General features: G+C 49.1%; 1 protein-coding gene across 1 annotated transcript in view; it reads left to right on the forward strand.

Moving 5' to 3' along the window:
• The window catches only part of SAMM50 (SAMM50 sorting and assembly machinery component), a 32,613-nt gene extending 12,145 nt beyond the window's left edge, over positions 1-20,468 (forward strand). The window contains exons 8-15 of the mRNA XM_082850850.1: positions 1,924-2,052; positions 2,552-2,623; positions 3,422-3,508; positions 6,012-6,082; positions 9,023-9,090; positions 13,922-14,068; positions 14,760-14,901; positions 20,263-20,468. Coding sequence (XP_082706976.1) covers positions 1,924-2,052; positions 2,552-2,623; positions 3,422-3,508; positions 6,012-6,082; positions 9,023-9,090; positions 13,922-14,068; positions 14,760-14,901; positions 20,263-20,308 — 762 coding nt within the window. The 3' untranslated portion in view covers positions 20,309-20,468. The remainder of the gene's footprint in view (positions 1-1,923; positions 2,053-2,551; positions 2,624-3,421; positions 3,509-6,011; positions 6,083-9,022; positions 9,091-13,921; positions 14,069-14,759; positions 14,902-20,262) is intronic.
• The last annotated feature ends 2,707 nt before the right edge of the window (positions 20,469-23,175 follow it).

Below are 23,175 nucleotides of genomic sequence, written 5' to 3' on the forward strand. Positions count from 1 at the left end.
AACGCTGCTCTTTCTTTCCTTCCTTTCTAGCTCATCCTTATTCCTCCCGTCCTGTTCTAGGCTTTAGTTAACGAGGAAAGACCTTGAGACACAATCCCGTATAAAAATAGTTCCCCAAGTCTTCAGACCAGCAGCCTCGGGCTCACCTGCAAATTCATGGTCCCAAGTGACCTGCCGAGTGAGCATCGCCAGGAGTGGGGCCCAGGAAACTGTCTCAGCACGCCCCTCGTCGCCCCTGCCCCGGGACTGTGGTCTGACAGTCCCCAGTCCCTGCCCAGGCTTGCCTCCTGCTGTGCGCTCAGCCCCCTGTGGGCACTCGAGACGCATCAGCCACTCATGCTTCTTACCCTTGCAGCCCAAAGTCATGAAAACTGAGTGCTCCGAGGTAGCCAGGAGGGTGCAGCTCAGGATGGAGACGCATGTTCATTCTCACCTCAGTGTGGCCGCCCTACTCCATGTGCAGGGGCTTGCCCCAGACCCTCCTGCCCAGTGCTGGGGACGCGGCAGCCGACACCCTGGCAGACACTCTTCTCTCCAGCCCTGCCCTCCCGCAGGACGCGGAGGCTACCGACAGGGTGGGAGGTTTCTCCCCACCTTTCTCTCCCGAGTCCCCTTTTATCTCTTTCTTTTAAGCCTTTTTGAAAGAGCAGATCCTCAGGAGAGTAGAAGCACCTTGTTTGTCCACATGGGATAGAGATGCAGGACGTCAGAGTGTTGGAATAGGCCGCGAGGGAGGGCAGGCAAAGGGATGCAAGGGCTGGAGCTCCTGCAGCTGCAGCCCTGCCGTTGAGAGCAGAGGCTGTGGAGGAGAAAACCGCATCCTCCTCATGTGTGTCCTCGGGGTCTGCACCAAGTAGGTGCTTGCTACGCAAGCCCAGTGGCATCATCTGGGCCCTGCCTCGTCCTCCTGCTGGGAATCCAGAGACACAGATGTGTCTCCTCTGAGCAGCAGTGTTTCTCCCGTTAAGAGCCGCCTTATAAGGGAGGGAGGAAGGCTTTACGTCAGCTCTCCCCCTCCCACAGGCATTGGGAAAGTGGCTGAATCTTGGGACCCTCATTGCAGAAAAGGCGGCTGGGCAGGCCTGCCCTCCCACCGTCTGCCTCCCCAGGGCCTGGCCCGGTGCCTCGTGGCGGCTTCACGAGGAATCGTGCTGAGGTAGTGGCCCCACGTTGTCACCCTGGAAGCCACGTGGGCTGTCTGGGCCTGAGTGCCACGAGAATGCCCAGCGTGGGACTCCCTCTGGAGACTGTGACGTGGCCTGGCTCCCTTGTAAGGGTTGCATCACTGTTGTCCTTCCCAAGGCCACCAAACTACGTCATTCGGTGTTCACAACCAACCTGGACATTTCTCTAAGACGGAAGTCTAAGACAGGCTGGCTTGGCTTCGAGGGAAGAGGGTCAGGCCAAGAGGCGGGTCCCACTTGCCCGGACCTCAGCGTTCACTTGGCTCAGGCCTCTCTGGCCGCAGGGAGGAAGCTCTTCACTCATGTGTAACCTTGTCTCCTGGCTCTTCTCCAGGGGCTGATGTGGGTCATCTGGGTCACCTCTCCTGGCTGCAGACAGCCGGCGGGGTGTGTGTCCGATGGTCTTAGACTGGAAAAGAAAGCAGTCAGTTACAAAGCTGTATGCAGCTTTCAGACGAGCCACCCCGTCTCCGCACCCAAAGCACAGCCCTGCCCCTCGTGCAGTTTTTCCCTTTGATCGTGGCCATGGCTTTCTCCCCTCCTCCCTCCTGCCTGCCTGCTCTGTTCCCTCCTTCCCCAGCTTCCCTTCTTCTCTTCCTGTCTCCCATCCATCATTAAAAACATTGTGTCTTAGCTTTTAGTCCGTCCATTTAGTGCCACCTCATCCCAGGACCTGACTTGGGGCGGCCCCCTGTCCGCACAGCACGGAAGGCTGACGGTTTCCCGTGTTTGCCTGCAGTTTCCCATTTGGAAGACCAGCCACACTGTGAAGTGGGAGGGCGTGTGGCGAGAGCTGGGCTGCCTTGCCAGGACAGTGTCTTTTGCCGTCCGAAAAGAGAGCGGGCACTCGCTGAAGTCATCTCTCTCGGTAAGGGCAGATGTGTAGATACTTTTGACGCAGCCGTGCCTTACGTTGGGAGAATAGCCTTCGCCTGCATCGGGAGGGATTGAGAATCGTCACAGTTTGGGAGGCTAAAATGGTGCCTCCTGGTCACTTGAATTTCTGGACACAACCGCATGTCATTTTTTCTAAGTAACATCAGAGGTAACGGGCAGTGGCGTGCGTAAGAGCTGACTGTGGCATCTTAGTCGGGAGCTGGCTGAGTTGACTGGTCAGGATGTCGAGCTCCCTGAGAGAACAGAGCCGGCGATGGGGTCGGAATGGCCCAACCAGTGGATGTGACTTGTTTCCCCGACTCTCCCAGGTCCCTCACATGTAATATGGGGTTTCCGTAAAGATTAAGTGTCAGAAGAGTTATGGAATGCTTAGCACAGTGCCTGGCATACAATTAGTGCCCAGTGAGTGTGTGGTGTTGTGTCAGAGGCCTGTTTGACGTGCAGACACCCCCGATCCGCATTTCTTTCAGCACGCGATGGTCATCGACTCTCGGAACCCTTCCATCTTACCGAGAAGAGGTGCTTTGCTGAAGGTTAACCAGGTAGTATTCCTTCCCCTGTGACCTCTGCAGGCTCTGTGACCCTGGAGGGATAGGGCATCATGCAAGGGTAGTCACGTTTTTAATACTGACATTTTCCTCTCATTGTGAAAGTCCTTCTAGAATGGCTTGCAAGGGTGTCCGTCCCCGTCGGGGTTCCTAGCCCTGGATTTGCTCCCTGTAGCTCAGGCTTTGCCTTCACAGAGCACAGAGTCAGGATAAGGTTCCGGTCTCTTTGGTGGTGTCACTTACTAGGCCAGGAGGAAAGTTGTGATTTGATGGGAGTGACTTCCCTGGTGACCCTTGAAGAACACCCAAGGCAGGGGTTGTAACTCACATGCCGGGAGGGCCTGACAGGTGACCTTGGGGAGAAGCGGGGCTCCGACGCTCTGTTTGCCTGATCTCAGTGTCAGAGGAGCAGCTAGAAATCAGATTTTCATAGGAAATGTGCCAAATTGTAAAAGGTAGGCTGATTTTTTTTTTCCCCGCAAACACTGATTAGGCCAAACAAGCCGTATCGTCCTTAGCAAGCTCTGTAATGAAGTGTTGATGTCGCCAGTGTTTTGCTCTCACACGTAAGGAATGCCATTCTCTGCGGTTACTCAGTGTGTTTGGTGATTGTGTACCGCTGTCAGGCCCCTGGTACCGTCCAGAACAACTAGGACGTAGCTTCTAGGAGACAGAAGTGGCGTGTTGCCTTTCTAAGCATACAGAACAGCAGACTTAACCGCAGTGACGCTGTTTAGAACCCTCTGTAACAGGTCTGTTGGCTCCCTTTGACCTGAGGACCCTCGCCCACAGGAGCTGGCAGGCTACACCGGAGGGGATGTGAGCTTCATAAAAGAAGATTTTGAGCTTCAGTTGAATAAGCAACTCATACTTGATTCAGTGAGTATCTCGCCAGAACATTGTCACCTGTGTTTTTATCTCTTGTTTTTGGAATCTTATTAGAAGATCTCAGTTCCCAAATATCAAAAACACTAAAGAGGTCAGAACACTGATGCTTGAAAGTCAAGCGCTTAATCTTTTCAGTTTAGCCAGACTTGAAGCTACCTTGGGGAGAAGCGATGAGCAGTCCCTTTAAAACTCATCCGTCAGTCATTGTACGTAAAAGAGCCCCTTCCCCACTTATCCGCTCAGGGCTGTCAAGCACGTGTGTCTGGAGGCTGGGGCTGCCGCTTTCTTCGTCTCCTGCTGTTACTTCCAGAGAAATTCTGTGTCTTCACCTTGTTTTGCTAGGTTGTCAGGGCTCTGGGTGCCTCCAGGAGTTTCTGTGTTAGCCAGTTTGGTTTAGTTCCTCCTGATTCCCTCAGGACCTTAGGAGTAAGTGACTGGATTCTGACCGAGGCAGTGGAGCCCCAGGCTGGGAGACACCATGCTTATTCTCCAGTCTTCCCAGCGCCCGGGCGACTGAGGGACGGCTCTCCACACCCCCACTGCCTCCTTAGACCCTGGGGACCAGGAGTGAGTTTTAATGAAGTGGGACATGCTTTTGTTTTAGAATCATTTATCACTGCTGCCGGTCAGTCCTGGACTCAGTGCACTTCAGATTTGGTTCCTGCCTTTCCCCTGCCACTGCTCTTCCGGAGGCGGCCAGGGGCTTCTCTCTCGTTCGGCGAGCCCTTTCTGGTCCCCTTCTGTGCTCCCTCCATGGCGCGCTGTCAGCCATTGTTGGCTCCATTATGACTGCTTCTCCTTCCACGCCTCGGTTTCTCCTTCTCAGCCTCCTTTCCCCCCATCCATGCCCCCACCCGCCCCGCCCTCCTTCCCACATATACTGGCTCCCAGGCACTGTCGGGCGCTAAGAATACCTCAGTAAATAAACACAGTTCCCGTTCTTACATGCTAGTGAAGGAAGACCTACACGCAAATAGATTTATATACAGTTCGGCAGGGGTTCACAGGTGACGTGAAGAACGATCCAGCAGAGTTAAGGGACAGAATGCCGCCAAGGGGGTGCTGCCTTATCTTCGAGGGCCAGGGGAGGCGTCTTGGATGAGGCCCGTAGCACTTAGAGCGACTTAAGGTGAGCCCTCCACCCTCAGTGGCGTCTCCCCAACAGCTGGTCTCCCAGAAACAGCTGAGGGAGCAGGGCGGGCTGCCCAGGCCCAGGGTGCTGCTCGCTGAGCTGAAGACAGGTCGGTGAGTTCTAGTGACCGACCGTGGAGTTTCAGCTGGGTGAGGAGGGGGGAAGGGCAGGAGAGAGCGAGGGGGCCGGTCCGCAGGTCCTGCTGGCACTGAAGGCTTGGGCTGGGGCTAGAGGGAGCAGCTGGGGGGGCCTGGGGGCCTTGGGCCCTCGTGGTCGCCGAGGTCAGCAGGACACGAGGCCCGGTGGGCTTGTCTCAGGTGGAGAATCAGTTCTCCTTGTTGCCCCTCCTTAGGTTGGGACCATTAGGCGGGGGGAGGAGGACAGCGTGCCGGGAGCGCCCCGTCGCCGGGGGAGCTGCTCGAGAGGCGCGCGGCTCTGGCGCCTCGCTTTGTTCCGCGGCATCTGTCACGCTGTCGAACAAAGACTTGAATTTCTCAGAATAGAGCGTTCGCTTGGCCTGCTCTGCCCACTCTGTCCCAGTTTTCGTCTGTAATCCTTCCTACGGAAGCTTCTAAAAAGGAGACATCTGAGCAGCTTTGAAGGACGTGGGACTTTGCATGTCCGAGAGAGGACAAGGTGGGCAGAGGCGTGGGGATGTTCAGGAGAGATGGGTAGGTGGGGGCCACGGCGGAGGCCTGGGGTCGGGAGCCCAGAGAGCATCGTTGTCGTTTAAGGCATCCCTGGGTCAGTTCTGTGCATGGATTACGTGGGTGTGGAGATTGGATCCCTGACCTAGGGTTAGGTCACTGCCCCTGACCTGTTAGAGGCAGGGCTCCGTCCCCGAGGGTTGGATTGGAAGTATGTCTCTTTGCATTTCTTAAACGTAGCAGTCTTGCACCCGCTACCTTCCTTCTCCTGAGATGCCGTGCGCACTCAGTCCTCTCAGGTTTTGAGGCCGAGCCAAAGAGGCCTGGGTGGATGCAGAATCCCTTGTCCAGGGCCCTGGTCTCCCCCTTCAGGCCATGGCTTGTCCCACTGGGTTTGGCTTCTCGGAGAGGAGGGAGCTGCCCTGTGTCGGCACGGAATCCAGGCCCTGCTTAGGCTTTGGGCTTATGCATAGTATGTCTTTATTCGAGATTTGAAGTTGCCAGTTATAAAAGTATCCACAAAACACTTCGAGCTGTAGTTCTTCCCCTGCAGGAGCCAGGTGTTCCCCTTCCGCAGCCCTTGTGCCCCGACCCAGAGCTCTGCACGCTGCAGGCACTGGGCACGACCAGATCTCAGGGTGTTTTCTGTCTGCTAATACTCGTTGGAAGGAAAGAAACAGTGGAAGAAAACGGTTGTTTGTTTATATTTCGATAGGTTTTTTCAGCATCTCTCTGGGGTGGAATGTTGGTACCCATTGGTGATAAACCGTCAAGTATTGCTGATCGGTAAGTAATAATAAATGAATGGGTGGTTTGCACATGGTTTCCTTTGGATCTTTCTGCTTGGTTTATTAGAAGATATTTTAGAGAAGTTTAACTATTTAGGAAAGCAGATATTTCAAATTTTAATTTAGTTTTATGTTTATGCTAATTTCAGAATACCCAGTATACCTCATACTTAATATTTTTCGCTTTTGGAGCAGAGAGATACTTTATTATACTAACAATTTTGTATTCTCTTTGAGTATGAAAGAATACAGTTCATACATGTTACAGAAATATAAAAACAGAGAAACATTTAAGGAAGTGAAGGAGTCCTGCTCACTGATAAGCGGAGTTAACATTTGGGACTACGGTCGACTCTTGAACAACCTGAGGGCTAATCCCAGTGACGCTTGTAGTCGGCCCTCCGTATCCACGCTCCCTCCACAGCCAGAGTCAGCCAGCCACTGGTGGTGTAGCTGTAGCATCTGCTGTTGAAGGGTATCCACCCGTAGGTGGACCCACGTGATCAAACCCACGTTGTTCAAGAGTCAGCTGTATTTCCTGTTAGCCAGTATTTTTGCGGGTGTGTATTTGTGTGAGCGTGTATACATATAAATTCATGTACACATCTGTATTAAAGTGTTGAGATACTGTATTTTGCATGCAATTTTGTGTCCTCCCTGCTTTTTAAAAATTATACAGTAAATCAATTCACCAAGTCATGGGCAATGTTTCGTAAGCAGCATTTTAATATTTCGTTATTTGCATATACGTAGCACTGTGAAGAATCTAACTTTGTAAATAATTTTTGTTCGTTTTATTTTCTGAGGACAGATTCCTCACTGTGGAATTACTGTCTCAAAAGAATAGGAATGTTTTTAAGGCTCACAAACAATATCGCTGGAGCCTGCTTTTCCGAAAACCTGCTTTTTTAGGAGTAGCTTCTGCTCCTGCCAGCAGAGGGTGAAGTTGCATTGTTGCTATTATTAGTTGCTATTAGTAGAAATAGCACAATTGTCTTGGGGTCAAGGAGCTCTGTCTTTAATCTTGCATTAGGTAAACTGCTGCTTTAGCTTAACCTGGTTCAGCCTTCTTGGATGGCAGTTTGGGAGTAGAAAAAATTCTAATTTCTAAACTCTGAGACTTAACAGTTTCACCTCCGTGAATCTAAGGTACAGAAATGCATTCATAGGAGTACAGAGATTTATGTACAAGGGTGTCCATTGGGGGCATTATTGAGACCAGCAGAAATTCTAAAACTACCCGTAGGGAAGTGATTAAATTCAAACACAGCCATTCTAAAGGGACTGTGTAATCATTAGAAAGGATGAGGTAGGTGCCCCTAAGTTAAAGTTTGCATGGAAGTATGTTGAGTTGCTTGCCCTCTGATCAGGGGCAAAGCTTCTGTGTGCACGTGTGTGTTTGCAGGTAGCACCAGGGGTCTGGAAGTCAACCACCAAACCAGTGACAGTAGTCACTTCTGGAGATTGGAACACAGTGGACAGTAGGGAGGGGAAGAGCCTTTTCACTTTTTGTGTTTCCTGGATCATTTTAATTCTTTCAAAAGAATGTGTGTGATTTATCATTTAAAAAAAATAATAAAGGGACCTTGCTCTTTGTTTCTATAATTAATGTTAATGAGGTATTCAGAAAGGCTTTGCTTAGAAATCTCAGATAGTAAAGACACATTTTTAGACTTTTAAACTCAAGTTCAAATGAATAAATTCATAAAGGCTTTTATCCAGTGGGACAATGAGAAAAACAGTGCCCTGTTCCCTTTGTGCTGAGACGTGGGACATTTGTGGCACCACAGGTCAGTGAGAGGCTGGGGGCGTCAGCTGGTGTGGCTTCCATGACAGCCGTGTTGGAAAGACCATACACAGCTTCTCCGGTCATTTTAATTCATTATCTAGTAATTACCATGGTCTAAAATCGGGTTCTAAGAAGCTGTTAGATTTTATAGCAAATAGATGAGATTTCTAATTTTCTTTTTTTTGGCTGCGTTGGGTCTTCATTGCTGTGCATGGACTTTTCTCTAGTTGTGGCGAGCGGGGGCTACTCTTCGTTGCAGTGCACAGGCTTCTCATTGCGGTGGCTTCTCTTGTTGCAGAGCACGGGCTCTAGGCATGTGGGCTCAGTAGTTGTGGCTCACGGGCTCATTAGCTGTGGCACGCAGGCTCTAGAGCGCAGGCTCAGTAGTTGTGGCGCATGGGCTTAGTTGCTCTGTGGCATGTGGGATCTTCCTGGACCAGGGATCAAACCCATGTCCCCTGCATTGGCAGGCGGATTCTCAACCACTGCGCCACCAGGGAAGTCCCTTTAATATTTTTTTATTTCATTGTTTTCATTTTACTCAGATATAGTTTAAAGAGTATGATAACCCAGTCCATTAAGGAACACAAGGAATTCATTAAAAAAAATTTTAACATACACTTTTTTTCTAATTAAAAATCATTGTAATAACATAAAAAAAATTAAGATAACAATAATTCTATTTTGGTCTATTTCCTTCTAGTATTATTTTCCTCTTATTTGTAAAATTCAGATCATTACTATTATATAATTTGTATCCTGCTTTTTTAAAAAAACTTAATTAATTTTTAACTTAATTATTGTGAGCATGTAGGAGGCTGTTTTGAAAAGGTGCTGCGTGATGAATTCTCATAGACTTCAGATAATTCCTTTATAACAGACAGTCCACCTAAGTGTCTATTTGTGCCTTGTATCTCACCTGTGTCCCCAGAAGTTTGACGTGTTTGTTTAGATGTATAGTCTTAGGTTAGATTACAAGCTTGGGTCTTTATGAAATTTACCATCCTCCCGTGCGTGTTCCTAATCCTGAAATGTTCCACCACGTGGAGATGTGGACGACCCAGTAGCGAGTGTGCGCCTTTTGCACTTTTGTCATGCGATGGAGACTTTCTCCATCGGCCTTGCTCTGACATCTGCATCCTCTTCCAGGTTTTACCTCGGGGGACCCACAAGTGTGCGAGGGTTCAACATGCACAGCGTTGGGCCACAGAGCGAAGGTCTGTCGTTCCCCACAGCACACCAACTTGAAAAAATCGAAATTACGGTTACTTCTCACTTTTGAGCGCATGTATTGGTTTAAATCACCGCAATAATAGATACTCGTATTTCACCAGTGGAACTGGCACCTAACAGCATCCACACAGCAGGCACAGAAAGGTGTTTGTTGAGGAAACTGTAGAAAATGAGAAAAGATAGCTAAGCAGAAGATACACAACAGTCGCTTGTGATCCCATTGGCCAGAGATGACGTGTGTGAGCATTTTGTTGTTTAGACATGCACATCCGTGCACACGTGTGTTGTTTACATAACAGTTCTAACCTGTTTCTCCTACAGTAACAGTAACAGTGTATGAATAGATTTTTATAGGAATAAGTACTTTATCATTTTTAATGGCTTATTTCTTCTTACTGACAAACTATAATTTTTTTAAACTAATGCACTTTATTAAAAAAAAGTTTTTAAAATACATATATATAATAACTTTAATATTACAGTAAACAATAAACATGCATTGTTTTTAAAAGACTTAGAGAAAATACAGCTAAACATTAATTATGGTTTTATCTGGGTGCTGGGAATTATGAATAATTTTAATAAGCCTTTTAAAATGCATTTCTGCACTTTCCAAATTTTCCACAAGTTTACATTAAGCTTGTTTGTTTATTTATTGAGGTATAGTCAATTTACAATATTATATAAGTTTCAGGTGTACAACATAGTGATTCATAAAATATTGACTATATTCCCTGGGTAATGGACTTTATTTTTGAGAACACTTTTAGGTTAGCAGAAAAATTGGACACAAAGTACAGAGTTCACTGTACGTGCCCGTAGCATCCTTTATTATTAACATCTCGCATTAGCGTGGGACACTTATCACAATCGATGAGCCAACACTGATGTGTTACTACTAACTGAATTCCATAGTTCACGTCGGGGCTCACTCTTTGTATTGTAAAGTTTCATGGGTTTTGACAGTTGCATAATAGCATGTATCTACGATTACGGTATTTTATAGAATAGTTTCACCACCCTAAAAATTCACCGTGTTCCCACCTATTCATTCCTCCCTCCCTTCCTCCCCCTCAGTTACTGGCAACCACTGACCTTTACTATCTCCATAGTTTTGCTTTTTCCAAAATGTCATATGCTTGGAATCATACAGTATGTACCCTTTTCAGACTGGTCTTTTTGACTAAATAATATGCATTTAAGTTTCCTCCATGTCTTTTTTTTTCTTTTTTGGTCAGTGTACTTCTTAAATTTTTGTTTATGTGTGTATGTATATATTTTTTAAATTAAAGTGTAGTTGGTTTACAATACTGTATTAGTTTCAGGTGTACAATATAGTGATTGAGCCCTCCGTGGCTTTTTACAGCTTGATTGCTCATATCTTTCATCACCAAATAATATTCCATTGTATGGCTGTACCACAGGGTGTTTATCCATTCACCTATTGAAGGACATCTTACTTGCAGGACATCCAATTTTTTGCAATTATGAGTAAAGCTGATATAAACATCTATGTGCAGTTTTTTATCTGGACATAAGGTTTCAGCTCATTTGGGTAAATACCAGGGAGTGTAATTGCTGGATTGTATGGTAAAACTATGTTTAGCTTTGTAAGAAACTGCCAGACTGTCTTCCAAAATAGCTAACGTTTTGCATTCCCACCAGCAATGAATCAGAAAGATAAAAGCCTTATCATTTTTAATGGCTGCATATTTCATCTTCTTGCCTTACTGCGATCTTTTTAAACCAAATCCAAGTTTTAGACACTTAGTCTGTTTTCTTTTTTCTTACGTTTATATAACAGTGTATCAGTGAATAAGCTAACTGAATCTTTGTGCTCATCTATAAGTTTTACTTTATAATATAAAGTTCTAGGTGTGGAATTGCTAGGTCAAAGGATTTTGAGTATCCTGGAACATCCTTAAGGTTTTATATTGTCTCAAGAAAGCTTGTCTCAGTCATACTATGTCCAGCAATGTGTGAGAATTCTGGTTTCTGGAACTCTCTCCAGTACTTGACATTATATCAGAGGATCGCCACGTGTTATTAAAAACTACAAAAACATCATTTAAGTAGATTCATGTTATGACATTGTAAAATATTCTATCCTGATTTTCTTAACTTTTTTTTTACATCTTTGTTGTTCCCACTTTATATTATTATAAATAGTGATTGCTCTGGGCCTAAATTTTTGTACAAAATATAAATTATTTCTTTTCATTTGTTTTTAGAGTGCTTTATTTATTTATTTATTTTTAAATTTTTTGTGGTACGCGGGCCTCTCACTGTTGTGGCCTCTCCCGTTGCAGAGCACAGGGTCCGGACGCGCAGGCTCAGCAGCCATGGCTCACGGGCCCAGCCGCTCCGCGGCATGTGGGATCCTCCCGGACTGGGGCATGAACCCGTGTCCCCTGCATCGGCAGGCGGACTCTCAACCACTGCGCCACCAGGGAAGCCCCTAGAGTGCTTTATTAGTGTGTCTTTTTTTTTTTTTTTTGAAAAGTAACATAATTTCTTTTTCACTATAACAAGTATTATTTAGTGATTAGATGCAAGTTCTGGAGTCTTCCATTTTCCTGAAAATTAAAACACAGTGGTATTTCATTTAATTACCTATTAAAAGGCTATTGGTAAGATTATATGAGGAAGAATATAAATTGTTGTAATTTTTCATGAAAAAATTTGACAATATTTATCAAGAGCCTAAAACGTATATATGTGTGTGTGTGTGTGTGTGTGTGTGTGTGTGTGTGTATACAAGGACTATTGATAATAGAACCAAACTGAAAACTGGAAGCCCAAATGCCCATCAACAATAGAATAGGCAACTAAACAGTGGTGTCTTCACACTGTGGAATATTATACAGCAATGAGGATGAACAAGTTAGAGCCACTGGCCGGGTGGCATGAACAGGCCTCAGAAACATGCCAAAAACAAACCCAGATCCAGAGGATGCATACTGTATGATTCCACCTGTGCAGAGTTTAGCGAGTGGGTAAAGTGATCTGTACTGTCGGGGGAACAGGTAGACAGGTAGTGCTGTACTTGGCGTGGGTGCTGGGTAGTGATTAGAAAGGAGAACAGGGCCTTCTGGGGGGCTGCACTTACCTGTTTCTTGGTCTGGTGCTCATTATATGGTGTGTTCTGTGCCTGGAAATTCACTGTGCTGTACACTTAGGATGTGTATACTTTTCTATGTGTATATTATACTTCAAGATGGTTTAAAATACCTGTGTGTGCAAGGAAGCCCATCACGGGTTAATGTCCACTATCAAGAAATTCAACACCAACGTGACAGTAGTCAAGGGGTAGATCATTATTTATGTTACATATATGTGATTATTCAGGCATCAAAATCACATTTTCAAAGAATATAAAGTATAAAAGGAAAGTGCTTATAATATAGTAAACTAAAAAAAAATATCAGGGGGCTTCCCTGGTGGCGCAGTGGTTGAGAGTCCGCCTGCCGATGCAGGGGACACGGGTTCGTGCCCAAGTCCAGGAGGATCCCACATGCCGCGGAGCGGCTGGGCCCGTGAGCCATGGCCGCTGAGCCTGCGCGTCCGGAGCCTGTGCTCCGCAACGGGAGAGGCCACAACAGTGAGAGGCCCGTGTACCGCAAAAAAAAAAAAAATCAGGACTGAAATGTATAAATATAAAATGACTTACATTTTGTTTTCTTATTTAATTATTCATTATAATTCACTGGATGAAAGAACACCAGATGTTAGCTGGTTATCTCTTTTTAATGGTAGAAATTAAAGGAGGATTTCCTTTTTTTCTACTTCCATACATTTATCCCATTTTGTACAATGAGTATATTACTTTTTATGATTAGAATAAAATAAGTTATTTAAGAAAAGAGAGGAACACTTGCTGAGAAACGAGAAGCAAACCCAGCTGACCTCCTGCTTCCAGTCCGTTCTTTGTTTCCTCTAGAACTTCAGTATTAATAGTGGTTGAGGTGATGCTGGGGCCTTTAAGTGAATAAGCAGTTCATTCCTTGAGGTTAATCTTGGAGACAGCCATATTTTTCTTTTTCATGGTCTGTCATTTTGTATTAAAGGGACTAAGGCACTTTACAACTAGCATTTTGTAACAAAGTACAAGCATTTCAGGGTTTTTTGTTGTTTGTTTAACGTTGTGGCTCTTTATAGTAAAATGAAATGGTAGGGACAGTTCTAGAAATAATGCAAATTATACTCTCAGTGGATAGTCTTGAATTTTGGCAAAAGTAACCAAAAAAAAAAACCCAAGTGGTCACGAACCTTTAAAAACGAGCCTCTTCTCTGAAGATGTTGAGCTGAGACAGTGTCCTTGTGCAGCAGGGAGCAGACACTGCGTACCTTTGGATTAATCGCATGTCCGGCCACTTCCAGAAGCTGCAGAGACATTTTCTTCATTTTGTCTCTCTATATTGTGGTCTTGACACTTTTGCAAAATAATGCATTTCATTTACCAAGTGACAGTGATCTGGTATCTGCAGTTGTGGAAAAAGTGATATCCAGGAGTTTACTTGTTTTATTCCAAGCATTTTATAGATATGGTAAATTACTGGCTTCATTCTTTCCTAAGTTACACATTAGCTTTTTTTTTTTTTCCAGTTAAAGCAAATTATAAAACAAACCAGGAGAAGAAGAAAGATTATTTAAGAAAGGCCGACAATGTCAGGAGTTATAAGGGCAGCTGCTCACAGAGCTCGGGCACTGAGTGTGTTGTGTTCACAGCACACACCTTGCTCATGTACATGGTGGGACGTCAGTGTGGTTTTGAACCTGTGACCTTGTTTTGATCCGCACTCCTTCCTTGACTAGGAGACTACCTGGGCGGAGAAGCGTACTGGGCCGGTGGCCTGCACCTGTACACCCCGTTACCTTTCCGACCGGGCCAGGGCGGCTTTGGAGAGCTCTTCAGAACTCACTTCTTCCTCAACGCGGGAAACCTCTGCAACCTCAACTATGGTAAAATTTGGACTATTTAGCAACCATTCGGCACAGCTGACCTTATGTTTAAAAGCACAGGACACAAGTGGGTGTCTGTGTCGCATTTAGATTGCGTCGTCTCTAAGAGTAGGCACTGTGCCTACCTGAGACACCTGCAACGCCTGATGTGGTGCCCAGAGTGAAGCTGTTGGTCGAATGGCTAGAACATGCATAACGAATCGTCATCGAATGCTGCCTTGCAAAGAGAAACCTGTCTGTTTAGCAAACATTTCTCGAGCAGTGACTCTGTGCCAGTCATTACGGCCACAGAGCTGAGTGAGACCTGGTCTCTCCCCTAGGAGCTCAGGGCCGGGCTCAGATGTCCTGGCTTGGGGAGGTGTCTGGAAACCAAGGCTTGGAGTAGGGCTTCCCGGGCCGTCAGCGGTGGGCAAATGCCATTATAGCTAAAGGGAACAGAACGTGCCAGGCCCAGAGAATTGAGAGGACCTGCGTTCTTCTGGGACGGTGAGGAAGTACCCAAGTACCCAAGGCAGGTCCCCAGCCCTGTCTTGAGTTTGGGCCTAATCTCACTTCATGCATTCTCCTCAAGTATCTAGGCCTGGCTTAAAAGTTGACCAGAGGCCACACAGAGGGGGAGAGCCAGGGCTGTCCAAGGACGTGTGCGGGGGACCACGTGCTAATGGTCACACCTCCTCTTCTCTCTCTTCAGGGGAGGGCCCCAGAGCTCACATTCGAAAGCTGGCTGAGTGCATCCGCTGGTCTTATGGCGCAGGGATCGTCCTCAGGCTGGGCAACATCGCGCGGCTGGAGCTGAACTACTGTGTCCCCATGGGCGTGCAGGGCGGGGACAGGTACGTGCTGGGAGGTTCTCTCCACAGGTACATGGCACTGTCTTGTCACTTTGTTTTGGACATAGTTAATCACTTCACCAGCGGCCTTTAAAATTCAAGACTTCAGGAGAAATTGAATAGTTAGCAAAAGAATGAAAACAGGGATTTTTGTCCGTGGGCTTCTCCATACAGTTTGGAGGAAAGGCCGTGATGCGTTCCCGTCCCCCCACCTTATGCTGTTTGCACTTGTCATCAGGTAGAGGGAGCTCCTCTGGCGGCCTGGCTGGAGGTGGTGGCCGCCGTTTTGGGTCCTGCACTGAGCGGAATGAGGTGTTGCCGGTGGGGACTTTGCAGGTCCGGAGCCTGGAGGCTGGGTGGGCACAGCTCTGCTCGGGCCGCAGAGGACCTGCTTTCTGGCCCTTCTCCACCAGTCATTTTACTGAACAAGATCTGCTGAATATTCATGGATGAATATGGTATAAGGCCGATTACAGCTACAGAAATTAATTCTGTTTCTTAAAGTATTTGGTATGCATTGTAGAAATTTCAAGAAGTCCAGAAGTATTGTCATGATAGTATGTAAATAATACCATGGACTGGGGGCTTAAACAGCAGACTTGTATCTCTCACCGTCTGGAGGCTGCAAAGTCCAGGACCAGGGTGCCGGCAGGTTCGGTTCCGGGTCAAGGACCCTCTTCCCGGCTTGCAGATGACGCCTTCTCACTGGGCTCTCACCTGAAGGGGGCAGAGAGCAGGCTCTCTGGTGTCTCTTCTTACAAGGACACCAGTTCCACCAAGGACCCCATCTTAATTAAGTTGCCTCATCTAAGGTGACTTAGTTACCTCCTCAAGGCCCCACCTCCAAATACTGTCACATGGCAGGGCTGGGGGGTGGGCGTTTAGTGCTTCAGCCTGTGAGGATTGGGGGACACGGACATTCTGCTGGTAACCTAGTGTTTCTATACATTTCAGGACTCTAGGCTGTATTTTTTTCTTCTCGGTGTTCTGTCTACATTCAGCTGTGATGCTGAGTCATAGCCAGGCTTCCAGCGTGAAGTTGTAGTTTGTCCTCGTTTAAGGAAGTACTGTACCAGTCTTACTCTCCCTGTCTTTGCTTCAGCATGGTGGGTGATGGTGTTTTGAAGGGAAACCACATTAGGAAGCTTTTAACGAAACTTTGTTCTTAGGTGCACATCAGTGTCTGTCATCCAGATCCTCTGTGGCCATCGCTTTGGGAGAGTCTGCCCTCCTCCGCTCTCCCTGGAAGGCTGGCTCGGCCCGGGGCCGCCGTGCTGCCCTTCCTCCCCGTACCCTCACGGGTCTGCTGCTCTGACGACTGTTAATTCCCCTCCACGCCTTGCCTGTTCTCGGCACAGAGCAAAAGCTGAGAAAGGTCTAGTTGCTCAGGCTGAGTGTGCACTGGAGCCCAGCTGCACAGGCTCGGAGTGCAGCCTGGCCGCCCCGTGGCTGTGTGGCCCGGGGTGAGTTACTTAACCTCTCTGGGTCTCCGTTTTCACAACTGTAGGTTAAGTGCTAACGATAGTGATTACTTTGCAGTTTTGAGGACTGAATGAATTAGCACACACGCAGCTTGTAGAGCGGTACCCAGCGTGTTGTCAGCAAAGCTGGTTACTTCTCGTGTTGTTGCTGCTACTGCTGCACTCGCCCTGGCCAGCTGTTCACAAAGGAAGCAAACGGTGTGTGTGTGTCCCCCGCCATCCGCAGTGGCACTGTGCGCGCCACATGACTGGCTGTGTTAGAGACATGCCGTAGATGGGATGATGTGGCCTGATTTCAGGGATAGTGAAATGTGGGGAAATGTGCACCTTCCCTAGAGCAAGCTTTGTGCATTAGGTAACATCGTAGCTTCAGGAAATGAAGCTAATGTTGCAGGTTGCTTTCTGCAAAACCTTGTTCCCACCACAGGCATGGGCGTGGGGCTCCCTGGCGTAACAGCCAGGTGCTAAGTGAGTCCTTGCAGGGAGCGGCAGAGGTGCAGGTGATGAGCCTGCACCAACACCGGGATGAGGTCAGGTAGAGCCGTCTAGGCCTGCGCTTCTCAAACTGTAATGTGCTTGGGTCTGGAGTGGGCTGCACTGCGGGTGGTCTGCGCGGCCAGCCCCTGCCCTGTCCGTCCCTGGCTGTGTGACCTGGGCAAGCCCTGCTGGCTCTGGGCCTCCGGTCCTTCAGACTGGAAGGCGCTGCCGTCGTGTGGCTGCAGCATCATCGGAGGCCACTGGGTGTCGCTGTGCTCCCGGAATCCGGGTGCTGCTCTCGGGGAGCCCGGCTTCCACTACCTGCCTCCCCGAATCTCTGCAGGGGGTGGAGTGGGTACTTCACCACTCCACTCTGCTCTCTCTCTTCAGGTTAAATTTGAAAAATATGTGGCAGCCATTAATTTCACATGTGGGTTCTGAAAGGAGGAAGCATGCTGTGCAAGTGCTATTTAAAGACCAGAACATAAGGACGCTCCTCTGCCCCCCAGGCTGCTCTGTTTTGGGGTCATGGTGGTTGCAGCAGATGCTTCTCGTGTGCAGTGTCCCTGAGTAGGGGGGCTCGCCATCACTCAGCGTATGGCTCTGTTTGAAGTTTTGTCATCAAAATTGGAATTTCGTGACGTTCGAGTGATCTTGCCAGGGTTTAATCTTCATTTCTAAAATGAAGCAGCTAGCAGGATGGGGAGTTACATGTGTGCCAGACATCCATAGGTCCCCCGCCCAGTGAGTGCAGTCGCTTTGTAATTAGGATTTCAGATCTTTACAGAAATGGAAATCGCTTTGAAATATTTGGCGAGTTTTATACCGGAGGTGACGTGTGACACCGTTGTCTCTGCGCTCTGACGGCGAATGCTCTGTGTCTTACCGAGTGTGGTCCCTGGAAATGCGCTGGTGACTGAGGCAGCTGGCGGGGAGGGCAGCGCACAGTTAGTAACAGAGAAAGACCAGGCAGGGAGTCGTGGAGGGCTTCCCGGGGGAGGTGATAGCTCCAGGCTGCAGAGCAGCTGGAGCCAAGGTGTGCACGCATGGACTGCCTGTGGGCGCCAGCTTCTACCCTTCGCAGGAGCAGAAGTGAGGTGCAGGGCGGCCCTTGATGCAGGCGGGGCCTGAGTTCCGGTCACTCTTGTCCCCCACCCGTCTCTGCCCTCCAGCCTCTCTGGCCTGTTCCCTTAGGGCACACGCCAGGGCACACGCCAGCGCCCCTGAGTTCTGGCACTCATCGGCCTGCTCCCTGCTGAATTCCCCGTGCTAGACGGGCGCCTGGCGTTCCTGGGGCCTGGCTGGGGGAGGATGGGCGCCTGGCGCTGGGGGACCTGGTGTGGCCTTCAATGAGCCCTTGGCGCCGAGTCCGAGGCGGCCCGGGTGCAGGCAGGGAGCCTCCGGGTGGTGCTGGAGTGGCGCAGCTGGGCCGCCCTGAGACTGCCGGTGGGAGGGGGAGACTTGAGACTCGGGGCCTTTTCCCAGGCGCCTGCTGGATTATAGGCATATAGGCACACGGGACACAGAGCAGGAAGATGGGCGTTTGGTGAGGCTGTCTCGTGCACCTGGCATCCGGGACACTGTTCTGGATGTGTGTGGTGGGTATTTTTCCTGTGACACGTTTATATGGTCTCTGAACGGAAACCTGTGCTTGTAAAGGTGTTTAACCTGTTTACAGTTGGAGTAGACGAGCCTTTATTGGAATGCCTGCTTGTTCCTGAATCGTGTAAACCCAGGGTTGACTTATTTTGATCTTGCTCAGCCTATTTTCAGACATTTTTCTAAACAGCGAATGCAGGCAGGACTACTTTTATGGACCTAATGATATAAAAGGTAAAAACACCTCGTTTAGATCTGAGCAGAACGAAGTTGTACAAACACAGCCACGGTTCTGACTGGATCTTTGCCTTTTAAGGACGGTGGTGAGGTTTACTCAGGGTCACACGGGGACTGTAGCTGTCCCTTCTGGTCAGGTGACTTCTGCTGATATGGTTTAGTGAGCGCCCTTGACCCTGCAGAAGGTCAGTGACAACAGTTAAGGTTCTCTCTTTTGAGTCCCTTAATTGATCAGAAATTTCATTCCCACGCTGAAAAAGAAAAACTTTCTGCCAGTTTTCAGGTGCTGTAAGTTCTGAGATTGGGTGACAGCACAAGTGTTGTGACAGTAGAAACATTAGCTTTTCTCTGAATGAGGGGGCTGTTCTCTTCCAGTTTTTCTGGAAACTCTCCAGAACTTGCAAAACTGCTGTGTTCCGCAAACACTCCATCAGCTGCTGGTTGGGATTCGGAACGTTTTTTCCCTGGAAGCTCATGCTTTCTGGTGTTCAGGTCCCGGGGTTAGGTCCTCTGTCCCGAGTACAGTACTGGCCCTGCCCCGAGCACAGCCAGCAGGTGGGCAGCACGGGAGTCCGTCCTCCACGGTGTGGGCTACAGGGGGAGCGGTTCTCGGCCTGGCGGCGCACCAGCATCACTGTGGAGTCTCAGGAGTGCAGCTGCCTGGGCTGCGGCCGGTGATTCTCACCCTGCGTGCGGCCGGGGCTTGAACCAGGACGTCATGGAAACAGCAAGGCCTGCAGCAGGGCGTCCTCCGAGGCAGCTGAGGCAGCAGGGCCCGCGGGCGCGCTTGCGTTTGGGTCCAGGGTTCTGCTCTGAGGCTCCTGCCATGACCGCAGCCATCTCCTCACTGCCCAGTCCATTTGCTCATCTGAAAATGGGCTCAGTGATCTGTCTGCCGGTGAAAGAGCAGCACAGCGTCAGCGGGTAGCAGGTGTTGCAACCCACGTGCCCTCTTTGCATCCTCCCTTTCCTGGCAAAGGAGCAGGTTCTAAAGAGGCAGGTTAAACCCTTTGGGGCTGTGGGTTCTGCCATCCTCCCCGCCCCCTCCTGGGCCTCCCTGTGTCCTGTGTTTTGCCAGGGGCCCTTCCACGGCCTCGTCTCTGATCACCTCTCTGCCCTGCGCTGTGCAGAAGGTGCCTCTTCTCTGGTAGCCTCAGGAATAAACACGAAGCTTTTCTTCCCCCCCCAGGAGTTCTGTTTTCATGAATATTTCTCTCCCAGGTCCTTCTCTTGTCTAGGTGCCAGTTGGGTCAGGATTGGGGGGAAACAGAGAGGAGTAGAGGAGGGAGCAGGGAAGGGGGATTCGTGTCTCCATTTTGTTCCCTTTTCCATCCTCCAAAGGCTGGTTCTCAAACCAGCAAAGGAGGGAGTGCCTGGGGACAGCTGGTGAAGCCGGGTAGCCGGGAGGGAGGAAAGAGCTGAGAGGCGGGCAGGAAGAGCCTGGCATTGCTTCTGAGACGTGCACGTTTCTGGAATTGTGCAAATGGCAGCGTGAGCAGAGCGGACCACAGTGTTGATTTCCTGCCTTAAAAAAAACAACAAAAAACAACAACAAACTTTTTTTTTTTAGGATCTGTGATGGCGTCCAGTTTGGAGCTGGGATAAGGTTCCTGTAGCCGCAGCGCACCCTCTGTCCCCTCCAGCAGCAGCTCTGGGACTTGGGCAGCAGTGAGTCACTCGGTGCCACACACTTTGTCTCCAAATAAACACGTTTCATGTGATTCTTTGAATGCAGTCCTTGTGGGAAACCATGTCAATAAATTTTAGAGACAAATACTCAGATGCACTGTGGGTGTGATTTGCTTTCCGCAGCCAGTGTGCCCCACGCCGGCTCTTCCTGAGGACCAGGTCAAGTCGCCCGCCGTGCGTTCTCTCGCGTGTGCCCCGCCGCGGGGAGGGACATCAGATGTCTCCCGATTCCTCCTCGTCCCGCGCTCTTCGGTTCGTTCCCATGCGTCAGTGATCGGCAGAGAGCTCGGAGGAGGCGCAGGCCCGCCGCTGGGGGTGCGCGCGCTCTGGCTCCATTCCGGCTGATCCGAGGGGCCCGCATCCGCAGGGGCTGCGGTCGCAGGGTCATCTCCGTGTGTGTGAGCGCCCTGCGAGAAGGAGCTGCGTGTAACGTCATGGACGGGGAGGCAGAGAGGAAGAGTGTTCTCTGGAGGGAACAGCCGCATCGTTTATAAAGATGCGGGAATCAGCGCCTGTCGCTGCTGTAGCAAAGCACCACAGGCCTAGAGGCGTAACTCGACACAGAGCAGTCACCTTGCAGTCTGGAGGCCAGGAGTCCAAAGTGGGTTTCACTGGGCTGAAACCAGGGTGTCAGCAGGGCTGCGTTCCTTCTGGAGGTTCTAGGGGAGGATCTGCTTCCCAGCCTGCCCCAGCTTCCGGAGGCACCCCGTTCCTTGGCTCGTGGCCCCTTCCTGTATCTCAAAGCCAGCAGTTCAGCATCTTCCAGTCTCCCTCCGGATCTTTGCCTCTCAGTGCCATCTTATGGGCCCTTGTGACTATATTGGGGCCACCTGGACATTCCAGGCTGATCTTATTTTAAGATCAGATGATTAGCAACCTCAATTCTATCTGCAATCTTAATCCCCCCTTGCCATATTACATAACATATTCACAGGTTCCAGGAATTAGAACGTGGACATCTTTGGGGGACCGTTATTCTGTCTGACACACCTAGTATCTCTTAAAGTAATATTTCAGGATATACTTTATTAGCCACATTAGAAAAAGAGTTTTAAAAATTTGAACCTCCTTTGAATTCTTCTAAAAAAGGTACCATATAAAAATGTCCAGGGGTGCCTGTGGTGCCCCAATAGGCCTTAGCTAGAGAGCTTACTGTTGGATATTTCCCCCCCTCCCAGCTGGGACTGAGTCCGCTTCACCTTCATCCTCCCATAACCTGGTTCATGTCTCTGCCAAGGGCGCTTGGGGTTTCAGGAGCAGCCTGAGTCCAAGGACCCACCTGCTCTCAGGCCTCCGAGGGCCGTCTCACCCTCACTGCCCGCATGAACTATAGGGATTTTGCAGAGAACGTGTAAGGGGAAACAGTTTACCTTTCTTAATAGTTGGGCACCTGGGAAAATACACATTTTTCCCATGAGTTGTTTTATTGTTTCCAGTTTCACATTTATGCATTTGGCAAAATAAGAAACCCATGTTACAACACTGTCATGTTCAGACTATAAGTTAAGAACAATAAAATCCAGATGACACAACCTCTCAGACACCGTGACCTTGTGAATTCATCTCCTGCTGCGGTGGAGTATCCAAAAAGAAGTCGTTTTTGAAAAGGTACATGTTTAATCAAGCAGGGCCAGGTTGCCCCAGGGCGCTGGCCCAGATCCATAATGAAAGCGCGTCAGGTCCGGCCGTCTGCCGTGTCAGGAGCCGGGTTTCAACGGCAAACACGCTCCCCAGGCTGCTCCTTTGCAAGGTGAAGTGCAAACAGCGGAGACACTGGGTAAAAATCAGGATTCTGTTCCTTCTCGGTGGTATTAAGTGGGCAGATCGGAGCAGAAAGCCAGGAGCCCTTCACAAAGTACTTTCCATGAAAGACCAGAACCCAGGCGAGTTCACTGTGGGAGGTAACTTCATAGCTGCAGTTTTCTTTGTTTTTTTCATAGCTGCTGTTCTAGGGCATCTGGCGTCATAGAAAAGAAGCATGAAGAGCATCACAGACTCCTCCCCAAAGTACCACCCTGACTCAGTGGGGCTTTGCATCTTTTTTTTTTTTTTGGCCACACTGTGTGGCTTGGGGGATCTTAGTTCCCTAACCAGGGATTGAACCCAGGACCCAGTGGTGAAAGTGCGGAGTCCTAATCACCGGACCACCAGGGAATTCCCTTTGCATCTTAATTTATCTCTAAATACCTGAGTGTTTGGGATTAGAACAGAGTTCCATACTTGTTCAATCAGCCTTTCACTCCACTGTGCAAGGAATGGGCCCCGAAGCCTTCCGTGGCTTCATTCTGAAGGGGAACGCTGCTGTCTCCCTTGCTGGAAACCTACTGGGTCAGTCATCTTGCACTTGTAATAGAGGCTGACTTTAGCGAAGCTAAGAGTCACAAAGCTCATGGAAGAAAACCCTCTGTGGTGGGTCTCGTCGCCCGTTATGAACTTGTGGTGGTCTGTGTACACACACTCTGACCTTTTACAAGAGTTTTATCAGCCAAGTGCTCTCCGAGCAGTGCCATGAGCCACTCGTGTCCCCGTCTGTTGTCTGCAAGGCTTTTATGATCCAGTGAGGAAACAGGCTGTACTGCCAAGTGTCTCGGTTACTGGAACAAAGGACAGTCAAGCAGGCCCCGCTGATGAAGATCAGGCCACGCTTCCCCTTAGGTTGATTCCTGCAAAGGCCCTGCACTTCGACACCCTCCTCATACCCTGCAGCTCCTGAGGCTAAGAATTCTCTTTAATTTGTGCATTTGCTTTTTCTTTTTTAAAGACCAGATAAATTTACCTTTAGGGTAACTAGATG

Source organism: Leucopleurus acutus (genome assembly GCF_964270905.1).
Source record: "Leucopleurus acutus genome assembly, chromosome: 11".
Lineage (NCBI taxonomy): Eukaryota > Metazoa > Chordata > Mammalia > Artiodactyla > Delphinidae > Leucopleurus > Leucopleurus acutus.